General features: G+C 51.3%; 1 protein-coding gene across 3 annotated transcripts in view; it reads right to left on the minus strand.

Moving 5' to 3' along the window:
- Positions 1 to 12,747, minus strand: part of LOC147013023 (ubiquitin carboxyl-terminal hydrolase 14-like) — a 61,356-nt gene that overhangs the window by 24,425 nt on the left and 24,184 nt on the right. For all 3 annotated transcript variants that reach the window (XM_085854470.1, XM_085854469.1, XM_085854471.1), the window contains exon 11: positions 2,400 to 2,465. In XM_085854470.1, the coding sequence (XP_085710596.1) occupies positions 2,400 to 2,465 (66 nt within the window). The remainder of the gene's footprint in view (positions 1 to 2,399; positions 2,466 to 12,747) is intronic.

Consider the following 12,747-nt stretch of genomic DNA (forward strand, 5'->3'; position numbering starts at 1 on the left):
AAATCGGTTCAGGTTAAGAGTTTTAACAGCGTTTTATTAACCGTGCACGGAAATTAAATACGTCACACTCGGAAACGTCCGGAGATGCCCAGAGTTAAGGTGCCCAGCACACATAGAGCCTCGCAGCTCTGAAAATGCCATTAAACACAAAAGAAGAAGAAGAATTCACAACAGCTCGTGTCCAATAACGGAGCACCCACCTCAAATAAGCGCGAGTGGCAAGCTTCCCTCGTATGTCGTGTTCAAGAGGAAGACACTGCCCAAAGACAAGTTTCCAGCTGGCATCATTGTTCGTGCGCAGCAGAAGGGGTGGATGGACGAGGGACATGTAGTGGTGACTATCATTTTACATGCATCATTTTCTTCATGAACATCCAATGCAGGCAGAATTAATCCACCAAGCTTGTTCCTTACGTGCTGATGCAAGACGAGCAAATGCTGGATAGCGGGGCGTGGTTTAAAACTTAAGGGCAGGAAATGGATTTAAAAGGAAGAAGAAGAATCTCATGAGAGTGAGGAGCCACATACGACAGTGAAGCTTTAAGAAGTACCAGTGCTGCTCGGTTCTTTTGGTTCTCTTCATTCCTCCTGGTTCTCTTCGTTTTCCCTCGTTTCTATGAGCAATTCCTAACTTGCTTCCCTTCCTGTGGATTACTCGCGTCGACCAGACAAACTTTTTCACTTCGCAGGCCTTTCTTTCGATCCAGGTTCCAAGGAACATTAGCTGCATCACAGTGGAACCACCACAGACGAGCTTTCCTATTTCCCAGACTTGGTATTTTCATCAGTTGAAAAAAAAACATTTCATGACGTGTTTCTCGCCGGGATCATACAAGGTCTAAAGCTCGTAATGGACATATGAGACAAACACTTAACACAGCCACTGAGCTTGGGGGAAGTGCCGTCACTTCTTGGGATACTTTGGGTACCAGAGACGTCACAACAATGGCGCCGCTTTTCTTCAAGAGGAATCTCCTCTTCCCCATGGATACCAACCGATGGGGATTGTGCGTGCTCTTTCCTTTGAAATGCTGAACGTCAAGCAAGGAAGCAACACATACCTTTTATTTATTTTTAAAGTCTTTGGTATGACTTGGGAGGGGTATGAACTGCTGACCTCCGAGACTCGGAGCGGATGCTCTAAACATTACACCACCGAGCCTTGCAAATACAATGGTGATTATGATGCACAATAACAAATAAAAGACCATGGCATGTACTCGATCTGTGATTTTCCTGTGCAGTGAAAAAAAAAATTTTTTTTTTAAATTAAATCACCACAACACGTAGTTCTGCGTTGGGAAAAAAAAACGCATTCCCAAATTATATTATAGCTATGGGAAAATGACTCCCGATGTACAAACTACTTTTCAGGAACACATTATGTTAATAAATCGAGATTGCTTCACACTCCGTTACCAAGTCAGTTTATCAAAACAAGTCAACTAATCGATACCACAATTTAAAAAATATATATATATCTCCGACAAACAAGTCCAAGAAACAAGATCAAGCCAGGTTATTAGTCCCTTACCACAAACCTATACTGGTCAATCTATTCAACATTATCACCTGTGTAAGCCCAGGTGATGTTAAGGGGTGAGGCAAGGCAGCAATCCTAAATACTGACGCAACTTTTCAGATTCCCACAAAGTTTATCAAGCAATGGATCTGACGCTCTGCCAAAGTACAAAATTCCAAGGGAAATAAAATATCCATGCTCGCCAATTTTTTTTTTTCTTTACAAGGGTTTAGGCTCGTGGAAGAGCTAAACAGCAAAGGGCAGGAGGTTCACAAACTACCAAAGGGAATTGGATGTTGGGGGGGGGGGATGTGGGGACATAAGGAATAACACAAAACGAGTAACGATCGATGGACCGAGAGGAACAGAATGGGGAAATAATCAGTTTGTGTAGATGTGATATTGGATGTGCATGGATGAGCACGAGGCAATGATGAGTGGTGCATAAGGAGGATTGAACCGAGGACGACGAGACAAAGGACACAGGGAGACCATTCTACAATCGGGAGAATAAGGGGACAAATGAATGCAGGTGGGTCACCAAACTGGACGTGGGGAGGGAGAGTGACAGGGCGAGGATTTAAGCCAAAGTGGAGTCAAAACCAAACTTATATTCCAATGGCATTATAAACTCACCCAGTGCTAGAGAAAATGTCCATCAACGACTGGAAATTACATCACTGGTTCAGGCCATTACTTTATGGTTGGTGAAGAAGAAAAAAAAAAGTCGACTCCCTCGCATTGACATTGGTATTCCACTGTGCTCGAAGGCGGCTTACTTGCCTGGTTGATTCTACAGTAAAGGCCAGAAATTCTCCCCCCCAAGCTTCAGTGAGCTGCATCATCAGAAACTTTCCTCCTGACTACAGTAACTTACAGACTTTATGTAGACTGCATCTCTTCCGAGGGATGGAGAGTTCTTCGTAATTTCTTCTTGAAGACGCTGAAATGGAAAACAACGGGTAGGATAGTGTCTTAAAGGTCAAGTGGCAGGCATGTGCATACGAATTATAATCAACGAAAATAAAAAAAGAAAGAAGTTTGCAACGTAACCAATGAAGGAAAAGACAGAACGAGCTGGGCACATTTATAATGAGAGCAATTTATTCATAAAGCAAGGGTGTGGAAAGGTCATGTAGCACAATAATACAACATTTTATTCAGCAGGAGAAAGAAAGGATTGATGAGGTGCGGCGAAAGAAATACAATTATTTATAATGAGAAGACAGTGCAGAGAGAAACCGAAAACAAAGAACTTACACATTCTTAACTTATACAAACATTACAGGCACCATCAGACACACACCCGAGGAAATGGGAGAGCAAGAAAGATGAGAGGCAGTTGAGGCGTTTATGTTTATGACTTCTTTCAATACCTGTACTGGTGCAGCCGATGGGCCTGCGCTTCCCAGTCACTTAGGAGGGGGGGGGGGAGGAGGGAAGAAAACTGGGGGATCGATGGTGCGTGAGTGGGAGGTGCAAATCAGGTGCAAATGTAACGCAGAAGAGGAAGAGTGAAGGAGTGCGTGCCTGCAGTTGCTCTTTTTGTTTGTGCGTCTACAGCAGATGAGACAGAAGATGAGAGATAATAGCTTAACATGGTGTGTGAGAGTCTGTAAATGTAAATGCTAATGAAGCTGAAGCAGAGCACGGATGACTTGGCGATGACCCAGCAACTACCTCTGTCGGCTCCTCTGCAGCTATTTTATTGAGCCTGGCCAAAGGAGGGAGTCAAAAATCGGATCAAAATGCCCAGTAGGCGTATCCAAACACTCCGATTGGCGAGCAGATGCCTCGCCAAGAAGTAGCGCCGCCAGACTCCGCGGCCAAAAATGGCCTCATTTTCTCCCAAACTCGGCCACACAACGGAACTCCGGGATCAACATGGGGCACAGGATTTTTGGGAGCACTCTCAAGCCATGAATGTGCGCTGGGCCGAAAAATGAGGGTCACTATATAGCGGAGTGCCAGGGCTACCGAGACTATGTTGAACGGACCACAGTACATACTTGCACTTCGAGCTACACGCCAATAAGTTCTGACTCGTAGGCATCCGTAATGTCCTCCATTCCCCAGGATCTCAAAAGACAGCAGTGAGCGTCTGGGATACCAACTGTGGTCGCGGTACCTCATCGCGGTTGTGGTGAGGAGGATGAAGCGCTATGGTATTCGAGGTAAGGATGTTGAAGCGTTGGGAGCAGTTGTTGTGAGGAGGCTCAAGTAGTTGTGGTGAAGAGGTCGAGCGTAAGTTACTGTGGGGATCTTTAGGAGGCGCTGTGGTGGTGTGTGTGTGTGTGTGTGTGTGTGTGTGTGTGTGTGTGTGTGTGTGTGTGTGTGTGTGTGTGTGTGTGTGTGTGTGTGTGTGTGTGTGTGTGTGTGTGTGTGTATATATATATATATATATATATATATATATATATATATACATATATATATATATATACATACATACATATATTGTTGTGGTTGAGGAAATTCGCAAACCACCATTCAGGTCCCGTAGGTGAGGTATCTCTGTAAGTACATGTGTAGTTAGCCCCAAACCCGTTGTTTAGAGGGATTAAATGTCATTCATTCGGGCTGCGACCCTTTAAGATAGCCGTTTTTCTGTTCTATCTTTATTTTGAACCAACCACGTCTCAACCGCCATCACACAACAACCACCAACCGCAACAACGCCAACAGCCACGGCCTTTACCTTCACAACTCGCTCTCGCAACCATCGCATCACCGCCATTCCAAGCATTGCCATGGCCATCACCGCCACAATAAACCCTCCACCACCTTCACCTCTCCTCCTTCTGCGGCCATTCCCGCGCCGCTTGTGAACGCCGAGCGTCAGGCTGTCCTGGACTCGTGCGGGGCGCGCGCTGAGCCGCGGGTACAAAGAGCGGCCTTTCCAAGGGGAAGTCGGATCAGGAATGATTCACGCCCACTTTTCCTCCGTCCAATGGGCGAGCGTGGCTCCGCCCCAGAGCCCATCCTGATCCGAAAATCTGCATATGGGTTCTCCTGTCGCACTATAAAGCGCCGAGCGCGGGGCGAATTGAGTCAGTAGAGAGTTTCTGTTTCGGGCTCGGGCGAGTTGTGGCGGCGGCGAAGTGTGGCAGCAGCAGTCAAGACGGGTCTGGAGGAGAGTCGGTCTGTCGGGGAGCTGCAGAGAGGAGAAGCCAGGAACGCGGTCGAGGGCGTAGTGGAGTCGCTCGTCGCGGGACCCAAGCAAGCCAGCTATCCTCTTTCCCCAGAGCATCAACAACCCCCCCCCCCGTTTCCCCCCCGCGCTGAGATAGTGCGAAAAGGGGGCCCCGTTCCCACCCCATTCCAGGCAGTGCCAGCGAGGCCCGCGGAGTCGGGGCGCCGCCGCCATTTTGCGGCTCATCACAAGACGGGTAGGCTCTGCCTGGTCTCGCGCCCACAGACCACGTCTGCCCCCTTGTAGTTGAGGGTGGCCCCTTATTCTTTTGCTTTTGAGTATATGTGTTGTCGGCGCCGTCTGTAAAGTAAAACCGTGTAAGTGTTGCCGTGTGCTCGGTAGTAGATCTGCATTGTGTTTCTTTTGTTGCAATTGCTTTTGGTGCATAATTGTTGTAATTGTATATGTGTGCTTTCCGTTTGCCGCGGAATAAATGTGAATTATGTTGAACTGTTTTTCCCGTTTCGCTTCGTCTTTTCTTTAATTGAATCTCCATCTTACTTCATGTAAAGGGTTGGTCGTGGGCTAAATACGCCCAATAATTAATCGGAACCGTCGAGGTTGACGATAACACCGCTCGGTTATCCCGATAGTACGGAACGGTCGCTTAAAGTGGCCCGTGTCCAAAGTCGACCTGCGGCGAGGTGCGATCGCCCGGTCTACCCTCCGTGTGGGTACTTAGGTAGGTCGAATTTGGCGAACAACCCTATCCCACGCGGGGGGCCGATTGGCACGATCGTGGTGAGGCCGAAAGGCCCACCCGTGACTAGTTCCTGGCGTTAGTCCGAGAGGGTCACGACGGAATTGTCCGTCCGGTGGGCGACGAGCCGCGATTCGAGTTACGTGGCCGCTCGCACGCCGGCGGGCGCGAATTCGCAACACTGGTGTCAGGTCGTGGGACACAAACTCATCCCCCTCCTCGCGGCACTGGTGTCTGAGAGCGGGAAAACGGGCTCTCCTGTCTCCAGCTAAATTCACGGGAATCGGTCCAGGGGTGAGAGGAGCGACCCCCGATTCCCTCCAAATTACGAGCGATTCAAATTAACCCTTTACGAGAAATAAGATGGCGTCTCAAGGCGAGCGGGAGCCGGGGGTATTAGAAATGGATTTAGAATGTGTAGAATCCATGGTCCAGGATGAAAACCCCGAGCAGGAAATGTTGGTTGTACAGGACGAACTCGCCCAACTGAACCCAGAGCCCGAAATAGGTGCGGCGGCGGCCGCGGTGTATGACACCTCCCCTCCCCCTCTCCACCAAAACCCTTCCCCGATCCCTGCCGAAACGGCTCACCCAAGCGCACCCGACATGACCCAGCTATTCGCCATGCTGGCAAAGATGAATGCGGATGCGCAACAAATGAATGCGAACATGAACAAGCAAATGAACGAAGTGAAAACGAAAATGGATACAAACACAAACGAAAAAAAAGGCATGAACAAGCAAATGAACGAAGTGAAGGCGAATATGGAAACAAACGCACTCAAAATGAAGGAAGAAATGAGAGAAATGCGGGGTGAGATGCAGAACATGGGCCGAAGCCTGCAGGCGGGCATGAAGGCAGTAACCGCAGAGCTCAAAATGGCGACGCCACGTGCGGGAGCGAACGAGCTGGGAGGGGGTGCAACGGCTGTCGGGCCCGCGGTGGAGGCGGGTAAGGAGAAAATAATTCGGGGAACGTGTTGGGCGAGGGTCGTGACGGTGACCGAGAGGGAAAAACTAATTGGGGTGATGGAGACGTGCACGAGGAAGATAACAAGGGAAGAGACGGAAATGATAATAGAGACAACGGCAGAATTAATCATGGAGACGAAAAAGACAAAAGAGGAAACAGCAGAGACGAAAAGCGAGGAAGAAATGGGGGTAATGGACGACGTGACGGGATTGACGGAGACGCAGGTATTGAAAGAAATAACAGAGACACGGGAGATGGGAACGATAGAGGGAAGACTACACGATGAAGACAGGGTTAGAGACGAACACACACACACAGAGTTAGTGGAGGACGATGAGGGTGAGCTCGCAGAGCGTGTCGGGACCCAGTGCGAGCAGCGGGATGGCCTCCTCCAGGAACAAGGGGAGGGAGTATGTCCCCTTGAGGCGAGTCACGACCAGGTGGGATCGGTCGTGCTTTGCGAGGTCGAGGGGAGGAGTGCTGTGGACAGGTGCACGGAGAGCTTGGGGGGTATAGAGGCCCCGGAGACCTTTGTGGGGACATGAATCCCGAGTGTGATTGTCCCGGTGTGTGTGGTGCAACGTGTGAGTGCGTCCCCGTGTGTGGAAGCGACCCCGTGTGCGAGTGATGGGGTGGTAAGTGTGCAGAAGGGCGGGCTCCCCAGCACGCCGTGTGTGAGTGAGACACCGCGGGCGAGTGCCCCCGCGTGTGTGAGTGGTATGGTTTGTGTGAGGGAAATGGCACGAGTGAGTGAGCGGCCGAGTGTGAGAGAGACTGCATGTGCAAGGTTGCTGTGTGTGAGGGAGATGTCGGTGAGCATGTGTGAGCATGCAGCCGCGTCTCCCGGTGTGAATGTGAGTGTAATGGAATGGTGTGCGAGTGTCGTGACACGCAGGTGTGCGTGTGTCGAATGGCGACAACGACGGCGACATGTGAGGGACAAAAGCCGAGTAGCGGCTGTAGATGTTTTGCGCACCGTGCCGGGTTCACCCAGCAGCGAGCGCGAGGTCCGTGCTGTGCAACGCACGAGGCCCCCACGTGCTCGCTTGCGGGAGTGAAGTCCCGGTCCGGAAACGCACGCGGTGGATTTGCCGATCCCGCGGACGGACAAAGTTTAGGCAGGATTACGAATTTGGACCGGACGGGTTCTCCACGCGGGTGTGTGTGTTAAGCTCCAATGGGCAAAGCACATGTGTTCGCGTGGGGAACCCCTCGAGACGTGGGGCTTGTGTTTTTTTTTATGCGCACGGTGACGTCATGGCTGCACGTGGGGTTGGAATCCGGCAGGAGGGGTATCCCTGCCGGATGGTACCGTCTAAGGAGGGACGAGGTACACGTGCAGCTGCATGACGTCACGAGCAGGTGCAAAGTGCGCAAGCTGTGAGTTGCCGCGCTGGTACTGTGCAATTTAAAAAAAAAACAAAAAAGCAAGCCTCACTTTCGGGTGCACAGGATTCCCGGGCAAGGGGTGGAAGACCCCCTTACCTGGGCACAGGATGAAACTAGTTTGGGGGAAGGGTTAGCTTAGCTAGACCGGCTCCATGGGGCAGGGGTAAGTCCTCATGGGGCCCGTGGAATGGATTAGGTAGAGGGATTGTAGCGAGATTTAGGTTGGGAAAGTGATTTTTGGGACATCTGAGGACATGGACAGACTTGTGAATGTGTAGAGGGGACGTAGTTTAGCTACGTAGATTAAAAGGAACGTGCTGTAGTTTAAGGGACGACGTGGGAGCACGAGTTAGTTAGGGGATGTAGTGAGAAGGATGGCAGAATTCAGCGGTGTGTGTGCTGAAGAGTTGGTGAGTGAGGTGTAAGCATGTGCTTGGTGAGTGAGTGAGGCCAGCGGGTCTGTGTGTATGGAGCGAATGTGGAATGCATGGTGCGATGAGTGATTGGGGGGAGGAGTGACTCCCGCCCAAGGGACCCCGGGGTCAGTGTAGAGTGAGTTAGGGGGTTAGTCAAATTAACAAAAATGGAAGTCGCTTTGTTGTTGGTGGGAAAGTAGGCTCGAAACCCGTTTGGAGGGGTGCAGGAGCCCTGTTGACAGGCTGGGAGCGTGGCTGCGAAAGGTGAGTATCGCTGAGTGGGTACCCCGGGCACCAGGCTAGTCGGCCGTGGTAGGCCAAGGGCCCATGGGGGGCCGGGATAGCTTAGTGGGCACGGGTGTGCCCGCTTGGTGCGGGGGCCCAGGGCGCCATTAGCCGCGTGGGCAGTGTTGTGGGCATGGGTGACCCTCGGAAAGGGGCCCGGGAAGCCAGCCTGCCACGTGTGCGTTTCAGGGGAGGTGCCATGGGGGGCACTCCCCGGTGTTTAGGGAGCTGGTAGGCTCGGAGGCAGTGTAGTGCCCGGGGGTGCCATCGTAGGGTATTCGGCAGAGGGTAGTGCCTGCCAAGGGGAGCCACGCGTCCCAGCCATGAGACCGTGTGAGGGCACGGGAAGAAAATTGGGGGGCGAGGCCCGAAATTGTAAGGACACCAACACAGGCGACGGGAATCTGGGTTGTTAGAACCAATAGTTTCAGCGAGAAGCGCTTGTTGAAAGCCCCGGGGTAGTTTAACAGTTAAATGGTTAGGGTAGATTAGGAGATGTACCCCTCCGCACCATCCATCCCTTCGCTCTCGTTGTGGGCAGCTGGACCCACTTTGTGTAATAGATCGCTGAAGTCTGGGGAGACCATCGTGAGGCTTCGTTGGGCCTCGACACAGGACGCTAGCTCTCCCTTATTCCCCTCCGGGAAGGGAACGTAGGGGTTGGGAGTAGGCTAGGTGACAGGATAGGTTAACCGAACAAGGACGATAAAGGGGGTTAGGGGACGAATTATAGTGGGGAAGTAAAAATAAAGACAACAAAAAAATAAGTTGGGGCTAAATTGGTTTTGGACAACTTAAGGGAGTGGGTATGGACAGTGACAGGCAAAGGCGATAGGTGGGAGGGAGACTGTAGGGTAGGTCCGAGCCCGCCTTCTGAGTGGCCAGCACCACCGCACTCCCTCCACCAACCTCCACTGAACCGCAAAGGCTGGCCAGCTTCATCTGCTGGCTGCGTTGCTGCAAGGCCTGTGCCGGCTGGATCGTCAGCAGCTGTTTACTTCAAGGCCTGTGCCGGCCAGTTCATCTGCCGGCTGTGTTTGCCTGCAATGGCCTTGTTCTGCAGGCTGTGGTTGCCTGCTCACCTTTGCCATGCCATGCCCACTGCCCATGTTCACCAGGCCCATTCAATTTTGCTTTGCCCCCCCCCCCCTGTTCATTTCCATGTGTGCCAGGATCAAAGCAACAGTTTGCAAGCTGCAAGAACTGCCCTGTTGGCAGCTACAACACGGGCCTGCAGTGGCGGCCCGTGCACAGTGTTTGTGTCCATCCATCCATCCGTTGTGTTCATTGCGTGTGCCACTTGAGCTGGCACGGGGACTGCGTTTGTGAAGCCCATGCACCGTTGTGGTTCACTGCGTTCAGTTAAAAAGGGAAGGCCTTGGACTGCATGCGAGCAGCCTGGCTCCCTGTTAACTGCTTTCTTTTTGCAGAGTTCATTGATCCTGGGCCATGGTTTAGTGTAAAATTTGTAAGTTAAGGTTAAGATGTACTGTAAATATGAGTGCGCCCCCGGCATGTCTGTCTTAGCGCCGGCAATTTTATTTAAGTCGTCCGTGTGAGTGGGTTTGTTTTGGTAGTTACTCAGCCCTCAGGTTATTTATTTTGGGGACACGAATACCATGAATGTCGCACTCAGGGATCCGTAGGCAAAACGTACTAGGCGAGAACTACACATGATGGCACACGAAAATTTGACGACTCGGGACGAGTCTGTAAAAAGGGGAGGGGGTAGTGTTGTGGTTGAGAAAATTCGCAAACCACCATTCAGGTCCCGTAGGTGAGGTATCTCTGTAAGTACATGTGTAGTTAGCCCCAAACCTGTTGTTTAGAGGGAATAAATGTCATTCATTCGGGCTGCGACCCTTTAAGATAGCCGTTTTTCTGTTCTATCTTTATTTTGAACCAACCACGTCTCAACCGCCATTACACAACAACCACCAACCGCAACGCCGCTTCACAACAACAACAACGCCAACAGCCACGGCCTTTACCTTCACAACTCGCTCTCGCAACCATCGCATCACCGCCATTCCAAGCGTTGCCATGGCCATCACTGCCACAATAAACCCTCCACCACCTTCACCTCTCCTCCTTCTGCGGCCATTCCCGCGCCGCTTGTGAACGCCGAGCGTCAGGCTGTCCTGGCCTCGTTCGGGGCGCGCGCTGAGCCGCGGGTACAAAAAGCGGCCTTTCCGAGGGGAAGTCGGATCAGGAATGATTCACGCCCACTTCCGATCCGTCCAATCATTAAGCGCGGGGAAATTTGGCCCCGCCTCCAGGCGCGTCGGAGTAGAATCGCTATATGCAGATTCGCGGATCAGGAATGATTCATGCCCACTTTTCCTCCGTCCAATGGGCGAGCGTGGCTCCGCCCCCGAGCCCATCCTGATCCGAAAATCTGCATATGGGTTCTCCTGTCGCACTATAAAGTGCCGAGCGCGGGGCGAATTGAGTCAGTAGAGAGTTTCTGTTTCGGGCTCGGGCGAGTTGTGGCGGCGGCGAAGTGTAGCAGCAGCAGTCAAGACAGGTCTGGAGGAGAGTCGGTCTGTCGGGGTTCGGAGTCTGTCGGGGAGCTGCAGAGAGGAGAAGCCGGGAACGCGGTCGAGGGCGCAGTGGAGTCGCTCGTCGCGGGAACCAAGCAAGCCAGCTATCCTCTTTCCCCAGAGCATCAACAACCCCTCCCCTGTTTCCCCCCCCCCGCGCTGAGATAGTGCGAAAAGGGGGCCCCGTTCCCACCCCATTCCAGGCAGTGCCAGCGAGGCCCGCGGAGGAGCGCGGAGTCGGGGCGCCGCCGCCATTTTGCGGCTAATCACAAGACGGGTAGGCTCTGCCCGGTCTCGCGCCCACAGACCACGTCTGCCCCCTTGTAGTTGAGGGTGGCCCCTTTTTCTTTTGCTTTTGAGTATATGTGTTGTCGGCACAGTCTGTAAAGTAAAACTGTGTAAGTGTTGCCGTGTGCTCGTGTAGTCGGTAGTAGATCTGCATTGTGTTTCTTTTGTTGCATTTGCTTTTGGTGCATAATTGTAATTGTATATGTGTGCTTTCCGTTTGCCACGGAATAAATGTGAATTATGTTGAACTGTTTTTCCCGTTTCGCTTCGTCTTTTCTTTAATTGAATCTCCATCTTACTTCACGTAAAGGGTTGGTCGTGGGCTAAATACGCCCAATAATTAATCGGAACCGTCGAGGTTGACGATAACACCGCTCGGTTATCCCGATAGTACGGAACGGGTCGCTTAAAGTGGCCCGTGTCCGAAGTCGACCTGCGGCGAGGTGCGATCGCCCGGTCTACCCTCCGTGTGGGTACTTAGGTCGGTCGAATTTGGCGAACAACCTTATCCCACGCGGGGGGCCGATTGGCACGATCGTGGTGATGCCGAAAGGCCCACCCATGACTAGTTCCCGGCGTTAGTCCGAGAGGGTCACGACGGAATTGTCCATCCGGTGGGCGACGAGCCGCGATTCGAGTTACGTGGCCGCGAATTCGCAACAATATATATATATATATATATATATATATATATATATATATATATATATATATATATATATATATATATATATATATATATATATATATATGAAGGTCGTAGCATCGTGGTGAGCACGGTAAGGGTCTGAGGTGAAACGCCCATTGAAGAATGGCACAGTTTGAACAGGGATAGGGCGTCTGCCAACGAGGCTTCGAGTAACAGCAACGTTCAGTCTGTGGCGTGCATGCTTGCGTGAAATAAAGTAAAAGAAAATACATGAAAAAAATACCCAATGGAATTAAAGACCCAACTAAAAGCCATACACAACGCATCTTGACCCACATCCCCACAAGACACAATGGAATGGATAACTGAATGAATACTAATGAAATAACTGTCTCAGAACTTCTATATGTTGGTTGCCGGCTTTGCAGAATCACAACAATATATTGTTACGTTTGAGGGGGGGTATGCATTCAAAGGGTAATTAGGATGTTTAATTAGGTATGCCATGCTGTTCGAGTTTACCAGGATCTCGATGTAATAAGTAGCAATTCAGTGGTGATAAGTTGTCTAGTAAATGTTCATCTCTTCAAGGGGGGGAATGATAATTGTCACGTAATTAGATAGGGACACGGGATAGGGTAAGTGTGTCTGCGTAAACCCCTTTTGGTATTCTCTGGAGACTGGCCGTGACGTCACAGGACAGTGCAGCGGATGGCTCCGCCCCGTGATCACGATTGGCAGAAGGCGACGGCGGTGGGCCAATAAACGGCTCGATTGGAAGTGACGAGG

This window comes from Eptatretus burgeri, chromosome 14 (genome assembly GCF_056783735.1).
Source record: "Eptatretus burgeri isolate ZD-2024b chromosome 14, Ebu_testis_v1, whole genome shotgun sequence".
Classification (NCBI taxonomy): domain Eukaryota; kingdom Metazoa; phylum Chordata; class Myxini; order Myxiniformes; family Myxinidae; genus Eptatretus; species Eptatretus burgeri.